Raw genomic sequence first — 23,323 nt, 5'->3', positions numbered from 1 at the left:
AAGTGTTGTTTACTGTCCTTTGGTACAGGTCACTTTTACCATTTGCAACATGGCCATCTTGTCAGCCACAGGCTCCTCCCTCCTGCCAATGGCAGCTCCCCTCCTGCACACGTTCCGCACAAGTGGCGGACTGAACGTCGCCATGGTGACTTGGCAGTCGCTTTCACAGCAGGGTGTTTGCTCAAATGCGCCTGTGATGGGAAAATCTCTAATACTGCCTTCAAACATAAACAGAATTCTTGATCCTTATAAACTTTATTTCGGCTAAATCTCTGGTGTCCTTTTCATTGTTTACTACTCCTCTTTCGTGCAGAGCATGTATCTGTTCTTCTCTAGAATTAAGTTGCAGAACTAATCACACCATTTAACTCCATGGCTACTTTTGCTGCAGAGGGAGGAAGAGCATTTCCATCTAAGCAGGCTTCAGCCTGTATGAGTTTCAAAATACCATCTCAGCTGATTGTACTGTACATTCATCGGATATGGTGTTACTAATAGCTGAGTTGCTGCGAGGGAAAAAGGGCACGTTTGTCATCTCCTGCCGAGGGGCTGCAGATGTAGCTTTTAACTAACTCTAGCAAAGCTAAGAAGCCGTGCAATGTCCCTGTAAATACATACATACATACATACATACATACATACATATGTACATACATGAGAAATATATTTGAAAATGGCAGTCAGCTTAATGAGATTGTTTAGTTATTCATTATGGTACATGACAGTGGTTGGCTTATTACCTTATTAAGCAGTGCTGCCCAAAGGAGCGTCCTATAAGCTTAATTTTGGCCCACCAGATGTTTCTAGCAAAAGTTCAAAATTATCAACACAATGTCAATAAATAACAGTTTTGAGGTTATGTCAAGGATGTGTGCTTATTGTGTTAGAGAGATATCTACTGAAGTCAGTAGATATCTCTCTACTGAAGAGAGATATCTACTGAAGATATCACCTGAAAAACCTTCTCTGCAATCCATATCTCCTGTGCTAGCAATGTAAACACCAACACTCTCCTGATAGTCCAGCTAGCTGCAAGGTTAGTAACAAGCTAACAGCAGCAACAGTCATGGATGTATGAACAGAAAACAGTCAGTATGGAAGCAAATGTGTACCATAATTCAAATTAAAATGCATTTACAGAAATGCTTTATCATTTTCAGAATGTAGCTGCATTTTTTGACTCATAAATAAAATTAGTAATAAATCATCCAAATTGCATTTTTATTTTCTTCTTCAAGACTGCTCATTTTGTAACTTAATTCAAATGATAAAGAAAAGGACATTTGGCAGACAGATGGCCCAGCATATATGTACCAAAATTCAATTTGAAATGTCAAATTTGAAAATTAAAAAGCATTAACAGAAATGCTTTTTCATTTCAAAGTCAGAGCTGCATTTTTGACTCATAAATAAAATTAGTAATAAATCATCCAGATTGCATTTTCATTTTCTTCTTCAAGACAGCTCATTTTGTTACACAAAGACAAAGAAAACTGCTTTTTCGTTTTGAAGCCCTCCCCCCGCAAATGAAGGTTCAAAAATGAATTTGAATTCGCAATCCCAAGCGGCGCAGGAGAGTGACGTCAGCGGCCTCTCTTCTTCTTCAGCTCCCAGTCTGACCGACCGTGCTACGCATCTACGTTAGGGGGCGGCGGTGTGCTTATTCGACACTGGAGTAAGAGAAGGGACAAGAGGAGAGTGTAAAGGTTGTGTTGGTAGCATAGACTGTGGTACATGTCTTCAGAAACAGCGGGGAAATCACCACCTTGTCCAGTTCTGTACTGTGGTCAAGCCAGCCATGGTTCACGTTTGCTTGGTTAAATCAGCCGCACATTTTTTTTCCAGTGCGATAATGCTCTAACATTTACACTGATCGCAATGAAGCCGCTCTGAAGAGCTGCTGGCAGTGACGGTGGGTCAGACTGCAGTCTCACAGTCAGACCCATGAAACACACACGGTACTTTACAGTCAGTATTCCCGGTAATAAACTGAAGTTATCAGCGCTGGACCATACGTCGACGTCGCCCCATATTGGATGTGGCAGCTCAGCCCCGTGAACTAATACAAGTCAATGGAGTGAACTTTATAAAGCTCCTTCTACAAAGTGCTATAAGCTAATGTCTCGCTCTCTCCCACACCCACGCACCTGCAGCGGGTCACAAAATCACTGGCCGCTTTATAGCCTGGAGCCTCGCGCCGCCCCGTTGCCAGATGATTTTGTGTACTACACGCGGTATTTGGCATAGTCATAGTTTTGCCAAGACTAAAGCTTTTGTGCATTAACTTCTACCAGTGTTTCCCCCCTAACTCTGATTTACTCTGCCTCCAACGACCTCCCGTGCCGCGACCGAGCCGAGACCTTGCTCCAGCTCCCAGCACCTCCGCGCCCTCCACCCGCCCGGTGCTCCGCCGAGTGCCGACAGGACTGCCAGCTCTCCGTGTTACAATAAACACCCCTTGCATCCAGCTACAGCCTACTGTCCGCTACTGGGTCTCACCTGTGCTAAAGACACCTAACATTAACAGATCAAAACAGAGTAAACGGCAGCTATCCGGTATCAGATCCATGCTCCTGCCTGCCCCAGCCAGCCCCCACACACCGGCCTGTCGCCTGCGCAGCCGCGCGGGAGGGGACAGGAGAGACCCCGGCGCTGCTGCAGAGGAGCCGTGGACTGCGATAATTCTGAGCAGCATGTGAACTACAATATAATCTATTTCTCGCCTTTCCCCCGATGATCTGAATAAGTCACTACATTTGTCGCTAGTCGCTTTTTCGAAATAATGTCGCTTAGAGGATCTGAAAAGTCGCTAATAGTGGCAACACTGAAGAAGAGAGGCTGCTGACGTCACTCTCCTGCGCCGCTTGGGATTGCAAATTCAAATTGATTTTTGGACCTTTTTTTGGAGGGGGGGGGGGGGGCTTCAAAACGAAAAAGCAGTTTTCTTTGTCTTTGTGTAACAAAATGAGCAGTCTTGAAGAAGAAAATGAAAATGCAATCTGGATGATTTATTACTAATTTTATTTATGAGTCAAAAAATGCAGCTCTGACTTTGAAATGAAAAAGCATTTCTGCTAATGCATTTTAATTTTCAAATTTGAACTTTCAAATGGAATTTTGGTACATATTTGCTGGGCCATCTTTTGAATATTAAATCTTAAATGTCCTTTTCTTTATCATTTGAATTAAGTTAAACAATTAGCAGTCTTGAAGAAGAAAATAAAAATGCAATTTGGATGATTTATTACTAATTTTATTTATGAGTCAAAAAATGCAGCTACATTCTGAAAATGAAAAAGCATTTCTGTAAATGCATTTTAATTTGAATTATGGTACAAATTTGCTTCCATAAGTCAGCAGTAGTGAGCAGTTACTCTGGTGATATGCTGCCCCTATTTGTTGGGAGTATGAATTCAAGGTGGCCAATTCTTACGTAATTTTTATGCTTTTATTTATTTATGTATTTTTTCTATGAGGTAAAAATGCTCTTTAAATATGTAGGATTCATAGTTATGTAGTATTTTTCATAATGTGATCATCGCAGGCAGTGTGACACTTCACACAGGAAGTCAGAAAATTAAGGATCTAGTGCCACTTTGCAATAAAATTCAACAAGTGCTTCCTTTTTGCGTGTGACCCACCTTAAGTTTCAGTTTTCATATATCTGACAACACATCGATAATAATTCATTTGTAAGAGCAGGACAACTCCCAGCAAAGCCATCTGCAAGAGTGGAAGCAACCCTCCTAGACACTGCCCGGGACTGGAGAATGCAGGTTGACTTAGACCAGAGACTCACCTTTCCGCCTGAGATCATTACAACTAACCTCAGGCCGGACCTGGTATTGTGGTCAACCTCTCAGAAGTCGCTTTTCATCGTGGAATTAACTATACCATGGGAAGCTGCAGTTGGTGAAGCATATGAGCATAAGCGACTGAGGTACTCCGACATAGCAACCGAGGCAGAACAATGTGTCTGGCGTGCCCAGGTGCTTCCGGTTGAGATTGGGTGTAAAGGATTTGTTGCCACGTCCACAACCAAGCTGCTTAAGGGAATGGGAGTGCAAGGACAGGCCTTCCGACATGCCGTCAAATCACTGTCAGATGCTGCCGAACGAAGCAGCAACTGGCTATGGATCAAAAGAAAGGACCCCATATGGGCTGCAAAATGACCAACAAGGGGTAAAAGCAGAGGGGGGCACATCTGGGAGCCCAGGTGTTGCCGTTGAGCCCTTTGGAGGTGTCATGGGCCTTTCAACGAAACACCAATGAAGGAGGGTGCCCACCTGAAGACCCCTATGAAGCGTTTACCCCTTTACCCCCACCTCTACACCAAGTACTGATTATCTAAGGGATTGTACTATCTGGTCCTATAAGCTCAACATTTCCAATATATCTGCCATAAGCCAATATCAGCAAAAAAAAAATAGGTCCCTTCGATGCACAGTGGTGGTCAGGCTCTATTTTCATCAACCCTATTTTCAGCAGTTTTTAGTAAAAAGCTCAGATTTAGCACCAAACAGATATTTTAAAGAAAAGGATAAAGAAGATTTACTGCTGTCTTCCTATTATTAGTGTGATGATGAATGACGCCTGATGCTTACAGAGAATGAAGAGATTAATAACCTCCAGTCTCCTCCCACATGGCATTTATGTGATTGTGAATATTGCTTTCCTGTTTTTATCACTGCTCTTGGCTTGTCTTGCCTCTGAGAAAAATAGTTCACACAGACATGATCACTTAGAGAGCAGCACTCTGGCATGCTTTTAATGGCTGCGGCTTGGCTCACTAATGACAAACCCATGGAGAAAGATATTTCGATATTTCAGCTCTGATAAGAGAGTTGTGTTAATTGCCTTACTAGTCAATTTAACACCATTTTTTTTTCACACAGAACTTGCAGCCAAATGAGGGCTAAATCATGTCAAAATCCAGCGAGACTATGATGTAAGAAAGTTAATTGGGTTTATTTTAAGCTTGTAAACAAGAAAAGTATATTTTTTCAAGTTTTAGAGAAATCTTCCCCTCCCTCTATTTCACCTTTGACCCTCTGTACCAAGTGTTGTGATGATTGATGGCCCTGTAAGGGAAGTACTATAGCTTTATTGCTGTGCTCTGCTGGATCTTAGCTATGCCAAACTGCACCCGCTGCAGCAGCAGGGTGACTCTGCAGGATTGGCCTGACCTGTGTACACTGTGAAAACCATAACCACTAAACGATATTTTCTGCCTATTTTTACTGAGGACAGATCTAATAAAGTGAGTATATGCTCGACACTGTCGAGCTGCTAATGGTCTTGCAGTCCAGTATGCTCATGTGGTTTATATTTTCCGTTAAACATGACACTTTGGTGACTTTAACAATTAGCAGAGTAATTTCACAGCTCAGTCAGCCTTCAATGGAGTATCTCCTAGTTGTGTCACACTACTCCAAATACACAGTTCAATTTGAATTTTATGGTTGCAGTTAAATTCCACTTATTTATTTTTTTTTTCCATCACTGAAAGTTAGGTAATGGATTTGTAGAGATAAACTGATCATTGGTTGTATGCCCTGGCAACTGTAATTCACAGATATTTCATAACAATTCAAGCAATACTCACCAATTTCAACAAAAATCATCAGGGTTTCAACCATAAACAATAAAAGATCAAATTAATTTTGTTAAGTTTGTTCAAATCTGTCCCAAGTAAACACTATCCCAAACAAATCAATAAAGAAAGGGTCTTTGAAAAAGAAAATAAACCCAGCATCTCCAACACTGTCAGAGTCACCCCTGGTTCAGTCACTTGATATTCTTTGTGCATACAGGATAAGTGGCTAGAAGTGCAGCAGAAGGCTACCAGTATACTAGCTGAGTCATCTTTGAAGTGTTGAGGTGTTGTGATTGAAATTTATTTATATATATATATATTTATTTTATTGAATTTTTGGTTAAAGGTGCACCATTTAGTTTTGGGTAAAAAAATGTAATCAGAAGAGAAAGATCTTCACTGACAAATGTTTTAAGCCTAAATAAACAAACTCTTTGTATTCATGACTTAATAAACAAACTGACATTTAAGGACAACACAATTTCATACTTTTTTACGTTGTTTTTATTTGGCAGACCCTGCCACCTTTAAAGCCTCAACAGTGTGTGTTCTAGAGACCTTTTCCTCTGAAATATGCTTGTTTGTTATCGGGAAAACATTTTTGTATTATTACCTCATTAATATTGTGAATTTCTTCACCAAAACAACAAATTGTCCCTTTGAGAATTGAAAAAGTGACAAAAGTGTCTATACCAGCAAGCACTGTACATTAACTACTCAAACCCAGATAGAGTAGTTTATGGTTTATGTGCCTTAGCGTGAGTCCTTTATCATGCTTCCAGTGAGTCAAGTATTGCTTGCTTGACAAATGTGCAAACACAACATGTGTATATACATGGCAATATCATAAGGCACAAATTTGCATCACCTATTAGCTCTCTAGAAGCTAGTAGCTCATAAGGAAAAACTTTATCCTCGTAAGAGGGGAAAAATGGAAAAAGCAACCGAGATGATGTTTGTACAAATAGACCAGTGTAGTAAAATTACAGTAGGAGGACATAGAGCAACTTTTGGTGTAATCAAACAGACTAGAGTCACATTTCTATCCATCGTGGACACCTGGAAAAGGACATACAATACAAACATAGAAGAACAGCGTTATCTGTCTCTCTCTTCCCAGTTTGTTTTTAATTATCTTCGAAGAAAGATTCAATCCCTCACTTGTCATTACATTGCAACACATGCACAGTGAACGTCCACAGTGAAATATTGTGACTGATTTTGCAACTGGAGCTCAAATACTACCAGCCAGAACCGCCTGGCAATCCTGTTTATGTCATCCTGCCAGGGGACAGTGCTATAAAGACACAGTGCAAGACAGATTAGACACCATCCCTGTTTTGGACTGTCTTATCCACGCCTCAAGAAACTGCAGTGCAAAATATGTCACAGCAAGAAAAGTTAAGTGTGTAGGTAATACAATTAATGGCTTTTCAATTCCATTTAGCTGCTTCAGTTTTCAGGGTACTTCAGGGTATTGTGTACTGGGAATATAGCTTTTCTTAACATTATTAACACCTATGCTGTTACTATAGTCGACATGACTTTAATCTGGAAATAATCAGCATTAATGGAGCATTAACTCATTACATTGTAAATTGTTTTTTGTTTTTTTTTGGGTTTGGATTCTGTGACGGCCATGCCTCTTGTGTCTGTTGGGCTGTTTGCCTTTCTTTCTTTTTGTATTGTGGATGCCAGGCAGGAGGGGTTGGGGTCTTTGTTAGTTGCTGGGAACACCTGAGCCCAGTGTTCCCAGCAACTACAAGAGCACACCTCACTAGCTCTGGGAGGAGAGAGGAAACTCTGCTCTCTTTGATATGTTGGTTTTGAGTTAGTTCAAATAAATTGTGATTTCCTTGCTTTAACTTCTTGTGTTATCGCCCATTATTTGTCATGGTTTTGAGCCAACAGTGACGGCTTGGGTTGATTCTTATGTATTTATGTATTTTTATTTAATTATTTCTGTTCTTAAACCACCTTTGAGTTTAATATGAAACCCGTAGAGGGTTGTTTTATAACTGCTGTGGATTTCAGTAACCAAACCTGACTACAGCTACCAAAGAAACGTTGTAACCAACAAGTTTTACCATTCATATTAACAAACTAACGTCACCTAAACTATTCTAGCATTAAGGTGGAAAACTAGATCTTTTGCTAAGGACATTTTTTAATTTCACAAATAGAATCTCAACTTCTGCTTTTTTTTCACATCTTTCAGTATTTATAGCACCTACAGACCACAGACCTAGTGTGTTTCTCAGGCTGCATGCTAATAGATGCTGCTGACTGTTCAGTCTATCCGGACTGAGTTATCATCATCTGGTCAGATAGAGTGAGGCCTATTATTTAAATCAGATGAAAGCTGCTCAATTTATGGAGTTTGGGAGATTAAGTAGAACATACAAATGTCTACAAAAGAGTTTGTTTGTAGTAGCAACCTTTCTTAGACCAAATTGGATGTCACAATTTAGAGATTATTTGTGCTTGTGAAACAAAAATTATAATCCCAAAAATGTACCTGTTGTACTTCAATCGCAGCACACAGCTCTGCCCTGCCCCTCCCTTTTGTGCGTTTTCGCCTCAGCATGCGGTGTTGCGATTCTTGTTGGGGTGTGGGTAGGGCATAGTGTAAGGGCTACATGGACTTCCAAAGTTTTTCAGAGGCACACTTCATACAGAGTAGCTATATGACCTCGATGTCGTTTCAATGTGTTGTGATCTTTACTTTGTTACAATTAAACAATAGCTTGTAGCCCTGGTAGCTAATTAGCTAGCTAGCTAACATTACATTGTTATTGTAGATTCATGCATGACAGTCCCGCATTTTGACATATTTCAACGTTCCATTCACTCTCTTTGATGACATGTGATGCCCAAAATTTTAAGTGAAGTCCAGCAGTGAAGTCACTGCACTTGGTGCCACTCCTCTAACATTAGTGCAGACTGGCAGCATAGGAGCAGAGGTTGTGTGTTAGCCTATAAAGCACCAACTGGAGGACAGGTAATGAAGCAGAGTCATTTTTTATTTTAAGGACTCTGTAACTATTTGAAGCAATTCATATGTCTTAATTACTTTTTTAGTGTTGATTTGTGACTGAATTGTAACCTGACGAGATAAATGAGACCTTCCCCATCTCTCTCAGTTGCCTATACAAGCCTGTGGACGATTCGTTGAAGTTGTTCAATGCTGTTTGGAAGAACTTGGGATTGGATTTTTTGCGTCACTCAACGATATGACTTTATGCACGTCTCGGTCCCTCTCTCCACTTTGCTAACAGTAGCCAACATTAGTTTAGAAATGGAATCACTAACATTCCAACGTTCCACAGACCCCCTTCAGTGACACGATTTTGAATGTCCATGCTTTTCTATCTCCATCAGATGAATGGCAAATGGCATTGTAATGACACCAGGATGCCACAGCTGAAGATGGGTTATTGGAAAGTCATGTCTGCTTAAATAGACCAGCACTCCTTGTAACTCTGCTCTGAGCAGCAAGGAGGCACTTGATTTGCCCTTGCATATTTTCCAACTCAGACAGAAAATGCTTAGTGATATCTGTACATTTTTTGTCCGCTTTATCAATTGTAATTGAAATACACTAGAAAATGTTACATTATATATCATCTTACCGTACAGCCCTGCTGATTACGTTTACTGAAATAGAATAGTACCATTTCTGAGTGACCTTATTGAATGACATTTCTGAAAACTTCTTATGACATGTCTGTTACTGCAAACAATGACTGACGACAGCAAATGGTCAGTGAGGTACATGATGACAGGTTGCTGATGTACAACTTTTAACATCCCCCTGACTAAGCACAGTTTTGACCTGTGCATGATATAACATAACACAGAGGGAGCACAGAAAATACACACAGAAGGTAATCACTGCCTCTCACTGATCAGTATCCAAACACCAGACAGAAGAAAGTGCTGAAAAGGACCAGCGGGGCATTGGATGAGCAATACTCACCCAAACATATCCATGAGTGTTGATTGGAGCCTCTGGATTACCAGCAGTGACTTAGTGTTGTTAGAATGATAATACAGTTTTTATTGATTGCTTTGACCTGCTTAAACAAACTGGGATCCACTTGGTTTTCATCATCACTGTCTCAGCAGAGCACAAGACACCTCTTGCAAATGTGTTAACCCTTTCTCATTGGATTGACACATTTTCCCCACCCTTTTGCAGAACAGTTAACACAGATGTCATTCAAGCAGTCCAAACTCCATTGTTTTAGCTATGGTAACCAAACAGAAACCATCTGTTCCTAACCATTAGAAACTACCTACATCAGTATGAAATCACTAAAGCACCTGTTTGACACTCCTAAACACAAATCTTCAATGAGCAATCAGTCTGCAGGCCTTAAAAAGTGCAGTGGCTGTGTTGTTCTTTGCAAACATGGATTGAAGAGGTCTAAGGCAGATGAGAGTGAGAAATAGGTGCAGAGGAATGTCAAGGTTGGATGGCATGCAAGAAGATCTTTCCCTCGGTTCATTGCAAGAGAGGATAATGAATGTGATGTGGATGAGCCCATGTGGCCCCATCGTCAAGACAGAAGAGACTGAGTATCAATAGTGGCTATTTCTTATACTATACAGTGATAGATTGTTATACTTTACTATAATATTTTATATCTTTAACTTCTTTTCTATGTTTTAAAACAGGTCAGTTGTTCAGGAAAATGCTTGCTGTGAAGCTGCAGAAATGTTTTGTGAACTATGAGACTACCAGCTTTCTTATTTTCTTATACTCTAATAGATTTTATTTTGGTTTCTATGTATTTTGTGTAATATTTACAGTATTTCAGTTTTCAGCCACAGTTCGAAAAAAAGAATCAATGGAATCAAAAAATGCATCAAAGCATTTCTGATTCTGGATTCAATTCTTTGCAAGAAGGCAAATTTGACAACAAATGGCACTGGCATGAAAGCTACGTAGAGTAATAGGCTACAACGACAAGCAATGGTGCACTGATTCGCACTGAGTGCTGTTTTTTGTATTTTGTTGTCCACTGTGTAATGGTTGATTGGAAGAGCTCATACACTTGTTTGCAAGTTGTGTTGTTTGAAGGCAAAATTAGCTTTTGTTGCATATTTTAAATGTTTTGGCACGGTTAGAACCTTTTGCAAAGAAAATTAGTAATTTTGACCATGAGTGCCACTGTTTCGGCCTGTGTGTTAACTGTTTTGAAAATGTGGAGTTTGAGTTGACTGCTGCATCAAAGCAATCAATAAAAACTGTAATAATAATACATTTTATTTGTTGTTAGCCCTGGGACTGCTAAAAGTCTTTAATCTCTGTTTGTCGGATGGGAATGCACAAGAACACTGGACTCGGCTGGTGTGAGGCATGCTTTCCTACAGATACATGCACACCCCCTCCTCCACCACCCTGCCCCAACCTATGGGGTACGAGTCGTGAGTTACATTACCACTGCAGTCTGCTCCGTCTGGATAAGGAGGGGGGCTTTATTACCTCCTTGCATCTCTGCAGCTAAACTCTTTCCTTGCATTATGTTGTGTTATAACCAGTAGCTGTGCTCTCAAGTCACAGTTGTATACAGCTTCTGGACTTTAACACACAAACATGCACACTCGAGCTCTGCAGAACATTTGTTTTTATGTACCTCCAGGGATTAGTCAAGGTCACATCATCCTAGATATCAAGGACACACTGTCCTTCAGAAGGGAAACAGCAGCGTCTCCTCTGCAGCATTCACAGAGGGGGATGAACAATGTGTGTTTCTAATCATGTTCTTCCACAGTGCTGTCTATCCTCCCTCTATCATCCATCTCGTGCTCATCTACTCCTACTCCTCCCGTCCGTCTCCACTTTCTCACCTTCCTCATGAGCCTCTTCCTTTCATCTCATTGGCTTACCATTCTCCTTTCCTTCTCTCCATCCAACCCTCTTTCGCGCCTCTCACACACCCTATCACATCTCTTCACTCTACCTGCTCAACGTTTTCTGTCTTGTCAGCACAGATGCTGCCTGCGTGCCGTCCTCACTGTCTGTGGCTGCGGATGGTGTTACATAACAGGCCTAACTTAATGAATCCTGTATGATGTGCTGTGATGTGGTTTTGATCCTTTGTGACAGCAACCAGGGGACACGCTGCCTCTCAAAGTATACATCACACTGCATAGAGTAAACCAATAGTATATTGACTAGTTTACGCAATAAACAGTACATTTGTATGTAGTCCTTTCTTTTCTTTCTTTGACATGCTATGTGTGCATGTCAAACACAATCAAATTTGAGTACTAGCTGCAGGTATGTTCCAATTCATCTTCCCTGCTCCCTGTGTTTCATCTCTTTGAATCTCTGAGTCATTGATCTTGATAATTCATTATAATGTTACATAAACTTATTAAAGACTAAGCAGACTGATAATTGATTGGAACTGAAGGACACATAATTGAACAGGATTTGGAGGCATTAGGCCTGTTTATTCTGAATTTAATTACGCAGAATAAATAAGTGAAGCTCTCAAAGCTGTCTGACTTCTGTATGTTGTAGTGTTTCCCATGAATCACCACCTAATTAAAACAACTCCATTAGAATTTGGATTGTTAACTGTAAGTCTAGACACTGATGGGAACTTCAGTGGTAGTATAATATAAAGCAGCAGGTAACAACCATAGTGCCCAGAGCTTTGATTCTTCTAAGGAAAGGTCTAAATATGGGAAGCTTAGTGTGTGTGTGTGTGTGTGTATGTGTGTGTCTAAATGTACATCCTTGTCCTGTATAATATGCCATCTACTAACAACACAGAGCATTTCAGAGTGTCATGTTGGAGGACTTTGAAATTGGTCACACTTCAAAATGTGTGCAAAATCACATTTCTGGGTTGTGGAAGCAGCAAATAAAAAGCAGCTGTTGCATACTGTGACACAGCTGCTGCCCAGAGTGGCTGGTGATGTTGTACAAATGATAAATATTGGATAATTAATACCTTTAAATGCCACCATGTATAATGTATGTTGTGTAAACTACTTTGAATGCACGGCTGTAGACCTATTCAGCAGGAAAGTACCATGAATGGCACTGGGCACCCATAAGAGGGTATTTTGCAAAATGCTCCAACACCCTCTAGATCCTACACTTCCCATAATGCAACTCAGTTACTCCACGACCCCAGTTTGTAAAACAAGCATTTTGTTAAAAAAAAAATCTAGTCTCCAATCTCAGTATGAGATTACTCAAGTGACATAATTTTTTTTTTTCACTTTCACTTTCTTCATTGGCTGCATGTTACTCTTCATCATTAGTCTTCTTTCCCTTTAAACATGCACTGTGAATATAACTAAATAAAGTTATAGGAATTCGATAAATAATCTGTTATTGAAGTGACACAGCAGGAAGATAACAATATAAGGCTTTATTTCCATCAGTCCACCGACTGTATGTCAGTGCATGAAAAAAGACAGAACAGAGTTATTTGAGACAGTCCTGGTTGGCTGAGAGACCACACAGCATGTAGGTGATACACCAGGAAGGTGACTTACAGCAAGTTTCATTTATACAGGGTACAAACAGAACGTGGTCTGAGCTTTGTCCTTGGTTTGTCTGTTATATGCTTTCATCTTGCACAGAAAAAACAAACTGGTGTGTGGCTGCAGATTTTTGAAAATTTATCTGAAATGAAACGCTGCAAATACTCAGCCAATCAGAAATGTTCAATTGTACAAGTTCCACCCTTAAAGGAGGCATATTATGCTCATAATTTTATTTTGGGTCACTTAGGTAGGTCAGATAGGTTTACATGCTTTAGTACTCAAAACACGTCTGCTTTCTCATACTGTTCATTGCAACAGCACTGTATTCTCCCTCTGCTCTGTTGTAGCTCCTGTCTCTTCAAGGCTCGTCTCCTAAATACCCAGTCTCCTCTAATTGGTTAATTCACACACACCTGAGCCAGCACCACTAACAACAACAGAGCATTTAAATGTGTGACTCTGTGACGCAGTGAGATGTCACAATATTGAAGGCGGGACAGATGACGAGGCATTTCAGGAGCAGTGTTTTATGTGGGAGAGAGGAGCTCCTGTTGGTGTGGACTTTTACCCTTTTAGCTTTCAAGTGCAAGACATAGATAAATACTGAAGCAAAGGAAAAAAACAAAAAAAGCACAATAAATCACCATTAAAGTTCCTGTTTGGAAAGTACTACCCCTGGGCAATAATGTCCCCTGGAACTTAATACAGATGCTGGTCCGTTTGGTTGAAATGCACTGAGTTCCTCCAAAGATTCCTAGTCCCTGGGGACAGTCCCCAAGAAGGAAATGCAGCTATTGATGCGAAAAATCCGGCTTTATTCCCCTCTGTGTGCTTGTTTCCTTCTCTTTATGTCTCTCACTCTCCACATGTCTGTCTATCATACTGTACAATTTAGATGAAGCCTCTCCAGCGGTGTAATTCCTGGGTGAGCTTTGGCAGGTCACTGTAGGTAATCATTAAATGTTTATCAGACGCTCTGTCCTCATCTCCCTGCATCCACACAGCCACGTGTGTGTGAGAATACTCAAAAAAGTACAAGGGAGTACTCACATGAAGTCACACATAAAGAAACACACTTCACCAAACACACAGATATCTGTACTCACACACAGATGCAGATGCAAATGTCAGTTCTCTTAGCTCACAGCTGCCGCTTAGTTCTCCTGAATTTCTGGGAGGTGATTGGCTGCTGAAACCTTATAGTTTGTCTTTGCCAGCTTAGTGTCAGCTTGAGTCAGCAGCACCATGCTGCATGCTGCGTCATCCAGACCTAATGCAGATACAGTCAGCAAATCTCATTCCCTATCAGTGTGTGTGTGTGTGTGTGTGTGTGTGTGTGTGTATGTATGTATGTATGTCCTCACTCACTGGTCATGTCTTTGTTTTCCTCCACTCCAGGCTCTCAGTGCTGAGCAGAAGGACAGAGACAGAGTGAGGACAGAAGAATCTAACGGTTTCGCACAACGCTGTCTAGCCCCATGTCTGCCCCTGCTCCAGCCAATCGGAGGTCTGGGTTAGGCTCGCGCCGGTAGGTAGCAAATGATCACCTGTTACCCGTTTTTGTTGTCAGTGTCAGGGTATTCAGTGCAATTCAATATAGCCACCATTGAAAATAATGTAGGGGAGTATCTTGAGTGTAAAAGAGTTTTAATGTCATTATTACTTCAGTGTGCTGGGACTATGGCTTCTGTTTATTAAGTGTCTCAGTAGGAAATCATATGTGATGTTGTATATAGAGGAGTAAAACAGTTTAATCAAATTTCATAACTTTACAAATGGCTCGTATCTCTGCTGATATTTTGGATTTAACATGGAGTTAGAAATATGTGAGGAGGAGAGAAATCCATTTGTGACTGACCTTGTGCAGGATTCAAGAGAGACATGCTGAAGAGGTCTTCCCAGACTTAAAGCAGCGGTGATCACTGATGATCTTGGTCTGTAACAACAATATAGGCAGTTATAAAGCAAGCAAAGCCTCCGATAATGCAGATTCATTCCATCCATCCATCCATCCATCCATTTTCGTCCGCTTATCCGGGGCCGGGTCACGGGGTCAGCTGCCTGAGCAGGGACACCCAGACTTCCCTCTCCCCGGACACTTCCTCTAGCTCTTCATAGTCATAGTCACACCAGCGTATCCTGGGTCTTCCTCGGGGTCTCCTCCCGGCAGGACATGCCAGGAACACCTCCCGAGGGAGGTGTCCCGGGGGCATCTGAAACAGATGCCCGAGCCACCTCAGCTGGCTCCTCTCGATGTGGAGGAGCAGTGGCTCTACTCCAAGCTCCTCCCGGGTGACAGAGCTCCTCACCCTATCTCTAAGGGAACGCCCTGCCACCCTGCGGAGGAAACTCATTTCAGCCGCTTATATCTGGGATCTTATTCTTTTGGTCATGACCCAAAGTTCATTACATGGCCAATAGGTGAGGGTAGGAACGTAGATTGACCGGTAAATCGAGAGCTTCGCCTTTCGACTCAGCTCTCTCTTCACCAAGACGGACCGATACAACAACCGCATTACTGCGGCTGCTGCACCGATCCGGAGAGAGCAAGCCACCTTTTTCCGGTCGAGAACCATGGCCTCAGACTTGGAGGTGCTGATTCTCATCCCAGCCACCTCACACTCGGCTGCAAACCGCCCCAGGACATACTGGAGGTCCTGGCTCGAAGGAGCCAACAAGACCACATCATCCACGAAAAGCAGAGATGAAATCCAGTGGCTCCCGAACCAGACCCCCTCTGGCCCGTGGCTGCGCCTAGAAATTCTGTCCATAAAAATGATGAACAGAACCGGTGACAAAGGGCAGCCCTGCCGGAGTCCAACATGCACCAGGAACAGGTCTGACTTACTGCCGGCAATGCGAACCAAGCTCCTGCTCCGGTCGTACAAGGACCGTACAGCCCTTAACAGAGGGCCTCCGACCCGTACTCCAGGAGCACCTCCCACAGAATGCAACGAGGGACACAGTCGAATGCTTTCTCCAAGTCCACAAAACACATGTGGACTGGTTGGGCAAACTCCCATGAACCCTCAAGCACCCTGCGGAGGGTATAGAGCTGGTCCAGTGTTCCGCGGCCCGGACGAAAACCGCATTGTTCCTCCTGAATCCAAGGTTCGACTATCGGCCGATTTCTCCTCTCCATTACCCTGGAGTAGACTTTCCCAGGGAGGCTGAGGAGTGTGATCCCCCGATAGTTGGAACATACCCTCTGGTCCCCCTTTTTGAATAGGGGGGCCACCACCCCGGTCTGCCGGTCCAGAGGCACTGTCCCCGACTACCACGCAATGCTGCAGAGACGTGTCAACCAAGACAGCCTCACTACATCCAGAGACTTGAGGTTCTCAGGGCAGATCTCATCCACCCCCGGTGCTTTGCCACTGAGGAGCTTCCGGACTACCTCAGTGACTTTGGCTTGGGTGATGAATGGGTCAACCTCTGAGTCCCCAGCCTCTGTTTCCTCTATGGAAGGCGTGTCAGTGGGATTGAGGAGATCCTCGAAGAATTCCTTCCACCACCCGACAATGTCCCCAGTCGAGGTCAACAGCTCCCCCTCCTGAGGCGCCGAATGGTTTGCCAGAATTTCCTGATAGCCTCCCTGAAATTTCCCAGACCCGAGTTTTTGCTTCCGCGACTGCCCGTGCTGCCGCGCGCTTGGCCTGCCGGTACCCGTCAGCTGCCTCAGGAGTCTCCCGGGCCAACCAGGCTCGATAGGACTCCTTCTTCAGCTTGACAGCATCCCTCACTTCCGGGGTCCACCACCGGGTTCGGGGATTGCCGCCACGTCAGGCACCGGAGACCTTACGGCCACCGCTCCGGACAGCCGCATCAACAATGGAAGTGGAGAACATGGTCCATTTGGATTCAATGTCCCCAGCCTCCCTCGGGATCTGGTCAAAGCTCTCCCGGAGGTGGGAGTTAAAGATCTCCCTGACAGAGGGTTCCACCAGACGTTCCCAGCAGACCCTCACAATACGTTTGGGTCTGCCAGGTCTGTCCAGCTTCCTCCCCTTCCAGCGGATCCGACTCACCACCAGGTGGTGATCAGTTGACAGCTCAGCCCCTCTCTTCACCCGAGTGTCCAAGACATACGGCCGGAGATCAGATGACACGACCATAAAGTCGATCATTGACCTCTGGCCTAGGGTGTGCTGGTGCCACGTGCACATATGGACACCCTTATGCTTGAACATGGTGTTTGTTATGGACAAACTGTGACTAGCACAGAAGTCCAGTAACAAAACACCACTCGGGTTTAGATCGGGGAGGTCGTTCCCTCCCAATCACACCCCTCCAGATAACACTGTCGCTGCCCACGTGGGCATTGAAGTCCCCGAGTAGAGCGACGGAGTCCCCTGTTGGAGCACTCTCCAGTATCCCTCCCAGAAGCCACTCCAAGAAGGCCGGGTACTCTGCACTGCTGTTCGGCCCATAAGCCGAGACAACAGTGAGAGACCTATCCCTGACCTGAAGGCGCAAGGAAGCGACCCTCTCGTCCACTGGGGTAAACTCCAACACATGGCGGCTGAGCTGGGGAGCTATAAGCAAGCCCACACCAGCTCGCCGCCTCTCACCGCGGGCAACTCCAGAGTAGAAGAGAGTTCAGCCTCTCTCAAGGAGTTGGGTTCCAGAGCCCAGACTGTGCGTGGAGGTATTTCTAGCCGGTACCGCTCAACCTCCTGCACCAGCTCAGGCTCTTTCCCCCCCAGTGAGGTGGCATTCCATGTCCCCATGGCTAGAGTCACCGTCCGGGGATTGGGCCGCCGGGGCCCCCGCCCACGACTGCCACCCAAATCGCACTGCACCAGCCCCTTCTGAACCCTCTTGCGAGTGGTGAGCCCACTGGAGGGCGGGCCCACGTCGCTCGTTCGGGCTGCGCCCGGCCGGGTCCCGTGGGCAAAGACCCAGCCACCAGGTGCTCACCTGAGAGCCCCAACCCCAGGCCTGGCTCCAGGGTGGGGCCCCGGTGACGCCAATCCGGGCGACGTAATCTTCCTTGGTGTTCTATCTTTCATTAGGGGCTTTTGAACCGATCTGACCCGTCACCTAGGACATGTTTGCCTTGGCAGACCCTACCAGGGGCATTAAGCCCCGGACAACATAGCTCCTAGGATCATTCAGGTGCTCAAACCCCTCCACCACGATAAGGTGCCGGTTCAAGGAGGATTCATTCCAGTTCTGCAAATTGTTTCATACTGTCCATATTTGTACAGAAATAACTACATTTTCCTCACCTGTCTACTTTGACCTGGCATTAATATGCATCTTGTGTGATCCAATTCCAAGTGCACAGCTGTAAATACAAGTGTAAGTGACCACCATGATACAATCATTTAAACAAGTTGTCACAGTGGTTTGGGAGGCATCTGAACACATGTGGCAACAGGACAGATGTTTGACAACTCACCGTCTTTTTCAACTGATTTCACCAATAAACTAGTAACCCCGATATCCTGAGACTCCTTTAAAAAATAACACAATTTTGAGCGTTGTTTACTTTGTTTAAATCTTACTAGTTTCAAACAGTGTTCTAGGACCGTATATTCATCTGAGAACAGCTTGTTTACCTAGTTATGGAAATAATATTTCTGAGTTTGTATTATGACCTCATTAATTTCAATATTAAAATTTTTGTTCTCCAAATCTCCCTCGTGCCCCTTTAAGTTCTTTCTTTCTTTATGTGAAAAAAGGCAAAACAATATTCTGTCTAAGTGATGTAAGTGTTTATTTGCATATAGAGCGAGGAAGTGAGATCTGATCACAAGTGGTCACTTGAGGCACATGTCAAGACATTCTAATGCCCGGTGTCAATTAAAGGATTTGGAGATGTCCACTTGTGATTGGATAACCCAGGATACATGTTAATGCGTTGTTGTTAAAAGGGGAATGGACAATGGATGACAGGATTCCATATTCTCCATGGATATATGCATCACAGCCACCACGGTCTTTGCAACATCAGAGGTGCATGTGTAATACTGCATAATATGTGCAAGAGGCAGCTTTATTTTAGGCATCACAAAATACATGAGGATATGTCAGGTAGCTAAGCCAAGTCAATTACTATTTTTCAGTGCATGTGGATGTATTTTTTTCAGCACCATTTCTGGCTTGAAAATATTTACTTACAGGCTACAATGCAAACTGCTTATTGGTAAATATCATATTTTTAAATACATAACTTACCAATATTTCCCTTTACATGTATATATATGTATGCATGTCTAATTGTACCGCTGTCTAATATCTCAAACCTTTTTGCTGCTGAGTTAAAGTCCTCCTGCTCACTGCGAGTTGGTTTTGGAAGCCTCATAAATTACTCTCAAATCTCACTCTCAAGTAGGAGTGTTTATAGTCTGAGGTTAACTTTCAGTGGGATTCTGAGGAACTTCATTAATACGAGCCCAGATGGAGCTGCACTGATGACAGGAGCGTATTGATTCATCCAACTTATTCACACTTCTGCGTTCCTTTCCCTCCTCAGCCTTTGCTGAGTGTCACGCATTTTGTTACTCAGTTGTGTTGCTCCTTGCCATAACACCAAATGGGAAACCTATCAGATTACCTTTTCAGCAGGAGAAAAATTTGGGTGTAAAAACATACTCTCAGTGTGTGTCTGTGTGCAGCTTGATCATTTTTAAATTTAAAGGTCCCATATTATACTGTTTTTCATCGATTTCACACAGCTGTCAGAGGTTCAACAATACTGTATTTCAAATGTATTGCCTCAAACCCATCCGTGGTCATGAATTTCAGCTGTCTGAAAGTCACTCAAGTGAGCTCTACTAAGATCAGGCTGTTTCTGTGCCTGCACCTTTATATGCTAATGAGCTCCATCTGTCGAGGCCTGCCTTGCCTGCCACACGCCCCTCTCAGGGAGACGATGCTGCTTACGCTAGCGGTAGCAAGCGCTAATGTTTACGGTGGATGTATCACTATGGCTCGCTGAGATGCTGTTGTTCAACCATATCAGTTTGACCCAGAATCAGACCGAGAATGAGAGGCTCCTGAAGAAATACAGACTCTGTGGCTGCAGCAGGACGTTTCAGAATGATTAGTGTGTCTGAATAATATTAGTTTGCTCGATGTGTTGTTACAGTTACTACCATGTAGCTAATGCTAGCTCCTGCTAACAGTAAAGGTAACTTTGGCAACTGTAAATACTATCAAAACGTGGCGACACTTACCTGTGGCTTGGGTGCAGTTGCTGGGTCCGGTATGGTTGGGACTGATCCTTTTACGAGGGTCAGTGTCGAGGCTAAGCCAGCATTGTACTGACCCTCGTTACTGAAGCAGTCCGATGTGAAGTGGTTAGCACACACATACAAACTAACAGGAAGCGCAGCTGGCACCTTGTCGTAAAAAAATAACGCAACCACTGTCTCTTCTGTTGTTCTGTAGCTGGGACACAATATAGGCTCTTATGTTGATTTATACAACCAACAACAGAGCAATTTGTGTGTCTAACTCTGAGCGACAGCATTGCGAAACACTGCAATCTTACCGCTAGACACATCGAACTTCACCTTGGGGATGAACGCCCCCCTCTCGGATATCTCCGGGGAGAGGGGGGAGTGTTTTTCGCACAGAGGAGGCCGGCCTATGAAATCTCTCCTGTCGTTACATAAGGACAGGAGCTGAATGTGAACAGCCTGTAGGAGCCCCATTCTACCAGTGGGTGAGCTGCAGAGACCATGCAGGACTCCTTTGCTTTCCTCATTCTGGGAGTTGGCAGGCTCAGGGAGCACCAGCTTATAAATGTAGAGACCAGAGAAAACTTGTTTTTCATAATATGGGACCTTTAACACGTCATGAGCACAGCATACCCACAATGCAAACAGCTAATATCACTTTCTAATCAGGGGCCTGTTATAAAGATTTATGAGTTGTATCTGATTACTTTATTAATGGTTAACAAATAATTTACTAAAGCTTTACAGATCAGTTAAAAAAAATGCAAGTGCACAAAAAATTACCTTTTTACTTCCATCAGGCAGAATGCTCCAGTGGACAGTCAGACCTCTAACCTTCTGGAAAAGTGCTGCAGAACATCTGGATCTAAATTATGAAAAAATTCTTTACCAATTACAGAAAACTGACTTTGTTTTTCTGTGTGTTTTATGTAACACAGGAAACCTGTGATCCTAATGACTCATCAAAGCTGGGGTTTGTTAGATTGTTGAACCCAGCAAGAGCAGGCTGAATTTGGAATCCACTCCACCAAAACACCTGATCACACACTGCCAGACTACACCCATTGCCGCTTTGGGGCCATACACATCATTGTTGCCATCGCTAACCGTATTCCACCACCTCAAGTCTCATTCACTTCTAAGAAAACACATAGTCAATGGAAATAATTGTTAGTGTTAGCACTCACCACTGCCAAGCTAGCATGTCAGTATTAGGACATTTTGGTTACACTTTCTATGACTTTCTTGTTCGACTAGGTTGCAAAGACGTTCGGCCAGATATGTAGGTAAAAAAGCTTTTGGGCTTCTAAGAAGCCTGTGTAGGCTCTGCGTTTTTTTCTCCGAGCATTTGTTTAATTCATTGCTGTCAGGTTTCTAAGGGTTAAGGGATTTTCTACAAAAATAACAAACAATGCTTCTAAAATAACTTATTAACCCCTGGCTTTAAGATCTTTCACTGCAGACTTCTTGGATACTCCATACTATTTATTTATAACTTGATAATTGACTTAACTATTAATGACTTTAACATATTTTGATTAGGCTTATAACTCAGCATAAAGCATTAGGACATCGCTTTTTTAATCATTAATAAAATGATGCTTTGCAACTTAGAAGCCCTTTATAAATGGCCACCTCACCACTTACTCAGCATTCTCCTCTCTCCCTCTCTGCTGCAGTCATGCTCATGTCAGCATTTTGCCCCACTTTGTTTCTGTACTTTTTTCAATTAGATCTAATGATCCTGATGGAGGAGCTGTGGTCCTACTGACAAGAAGATCGACTTAAAATAAACTAAATGCACTCTGCCACCTCATACACACTGACCAATGATTGGCAGGTTTACTGAAACCCGAGCACTGTCTGTCGAGAACGTTGATGTGTTTCTCTTTTACAGCTACTGGACTCCATTGGCCAGTTTACCGGATGAGACCATGTTATGGGGGTTTGTTATCTACAGGGATCATTAATGAGTTTTTCACCATCCATTAAGCTGTATAGGCTCAGACAGAAATGTTGTACACAGAATGCATGTGTTATAACTAATGAATACAATGTGATGGTGGTGATTCCTGGTTTATATCTGTGGTCCAGTTTTACAAAGTCACTACTTTAATTCTATGGAAAGCTTATTCGGCATTGATGTTGTCTGATGAGCTGAAGAAGTTCTACTGCATATTGCCAAAAACTCACTTGTGTGTCAAGTGATTTAAAGTGTTTTAATCAGTTGTCTCGTCTTATCATGTTTGGGTCACAGAATGATAAATGTGTTCCTAGACTGCAGCCAAGACATCTGGTTAGCGGTTGTAGTGGTTTTATTGGTAGGGTAATATGTAGCTACAGACAGTCCAATCTGTAGTTGTGGTGTCCTCTCTCTCGTGTCTTTTCCTCAGATTCAACCCTCTGAAGGTGCTGCAGCCCAAACGCAGATTGCAGCAAATCTTGGCATCCTCGCCCGTCCCAGTACCCAAACTGGAGTCTGTGTCAGGGACAGGGACGGGGACGGTTGCATCAGGGGCCACAGCGCCGGTGGCCATTCCTGTGCCCGCGCCCCCTGCGTGAGACTCACTTCAGTTACAGTCTCAGCATGCTCAGTAGCTGTAGCTTTAGCTCCGGCATGCAATGTAGCCACTAAAACAAGACCAACGACAGCACACAGGCAACATTTATACCTACCTGGATAACAGCTTAAATGGTTTTCCCTCAATACACCATATTTGGACAGCAGCCATTTTCTTCTGACGTCACACTCAAGGTGGGAAGCTCAAATGCTGGTATCAAAAGAATTATGTCATATGTCACAGCTTCCTAATTGATCAGCAACTGAAAAGACAATGGATTATGAATAACTGTTAGCATATGTTAGCATTAAATTAGTCAGAGACACATGTTAATATTTAATGATTAATGTAAGACTCATATCATGTAACACTATCAAATGGTAGTGGGTAAATACTAATTTTAGCTATTTAAAGGTAGCTAATGCTTTGTTTTACCTTGAATTATGGCCCCAAAGCCCTCT

The 23,323-nt window shown here is 43.1% G+C and overlaps 1 protein-coding gene across 4 annotated transcripts in view; it reads left to right on the top strand.

Annotated features, from left to right (window-relative positions):
* The window catches only part of snphb (syntaphilin b), a 41,151-nt gene that overhangs the window by 1,623 nt on the left and 16,205 nt on the right, over window positions 1-23,323 (top strand). For 2 of the 4 annotated variants that reach the window (XM_030423160.1, XM_030423158.1), the window contains exons 2-3: window positions 14,510-14,639; window positions 22,695-22,859. In XM_030423160.1, coding sequence (XP_030279020.1) covers window positions 14,590-14,639; window positions 22,695-22,859 — 215 coding nt within the window. In that variant the 5' untranslated portion in view covers window positions 14,510-14,589. The remainder of the gene's footprint in view (window positions 1-14,509; window positions 14,640-22,694; window positions 22,860-23,323) is intronic. The other 2 variants (XM_030423162.1, XM_030423159.1) reach the window with 1 other exon arrangement.

Source organism: Sparus aurata, chromosome 7, assembly GCF_900880675.1.
Source record: "Sparus aurata chromosome 7, fSpaAur1.1, whole genome shotgun sequence".
NCBI lineage: Eukaryota > Metazoa > Chordata > Actinopteri > Spariformes > Sparidae > Sparus > Sparus aurata.
This window is presented reverse-complemented; position numbering and strand designations above follow the sequence as displayed.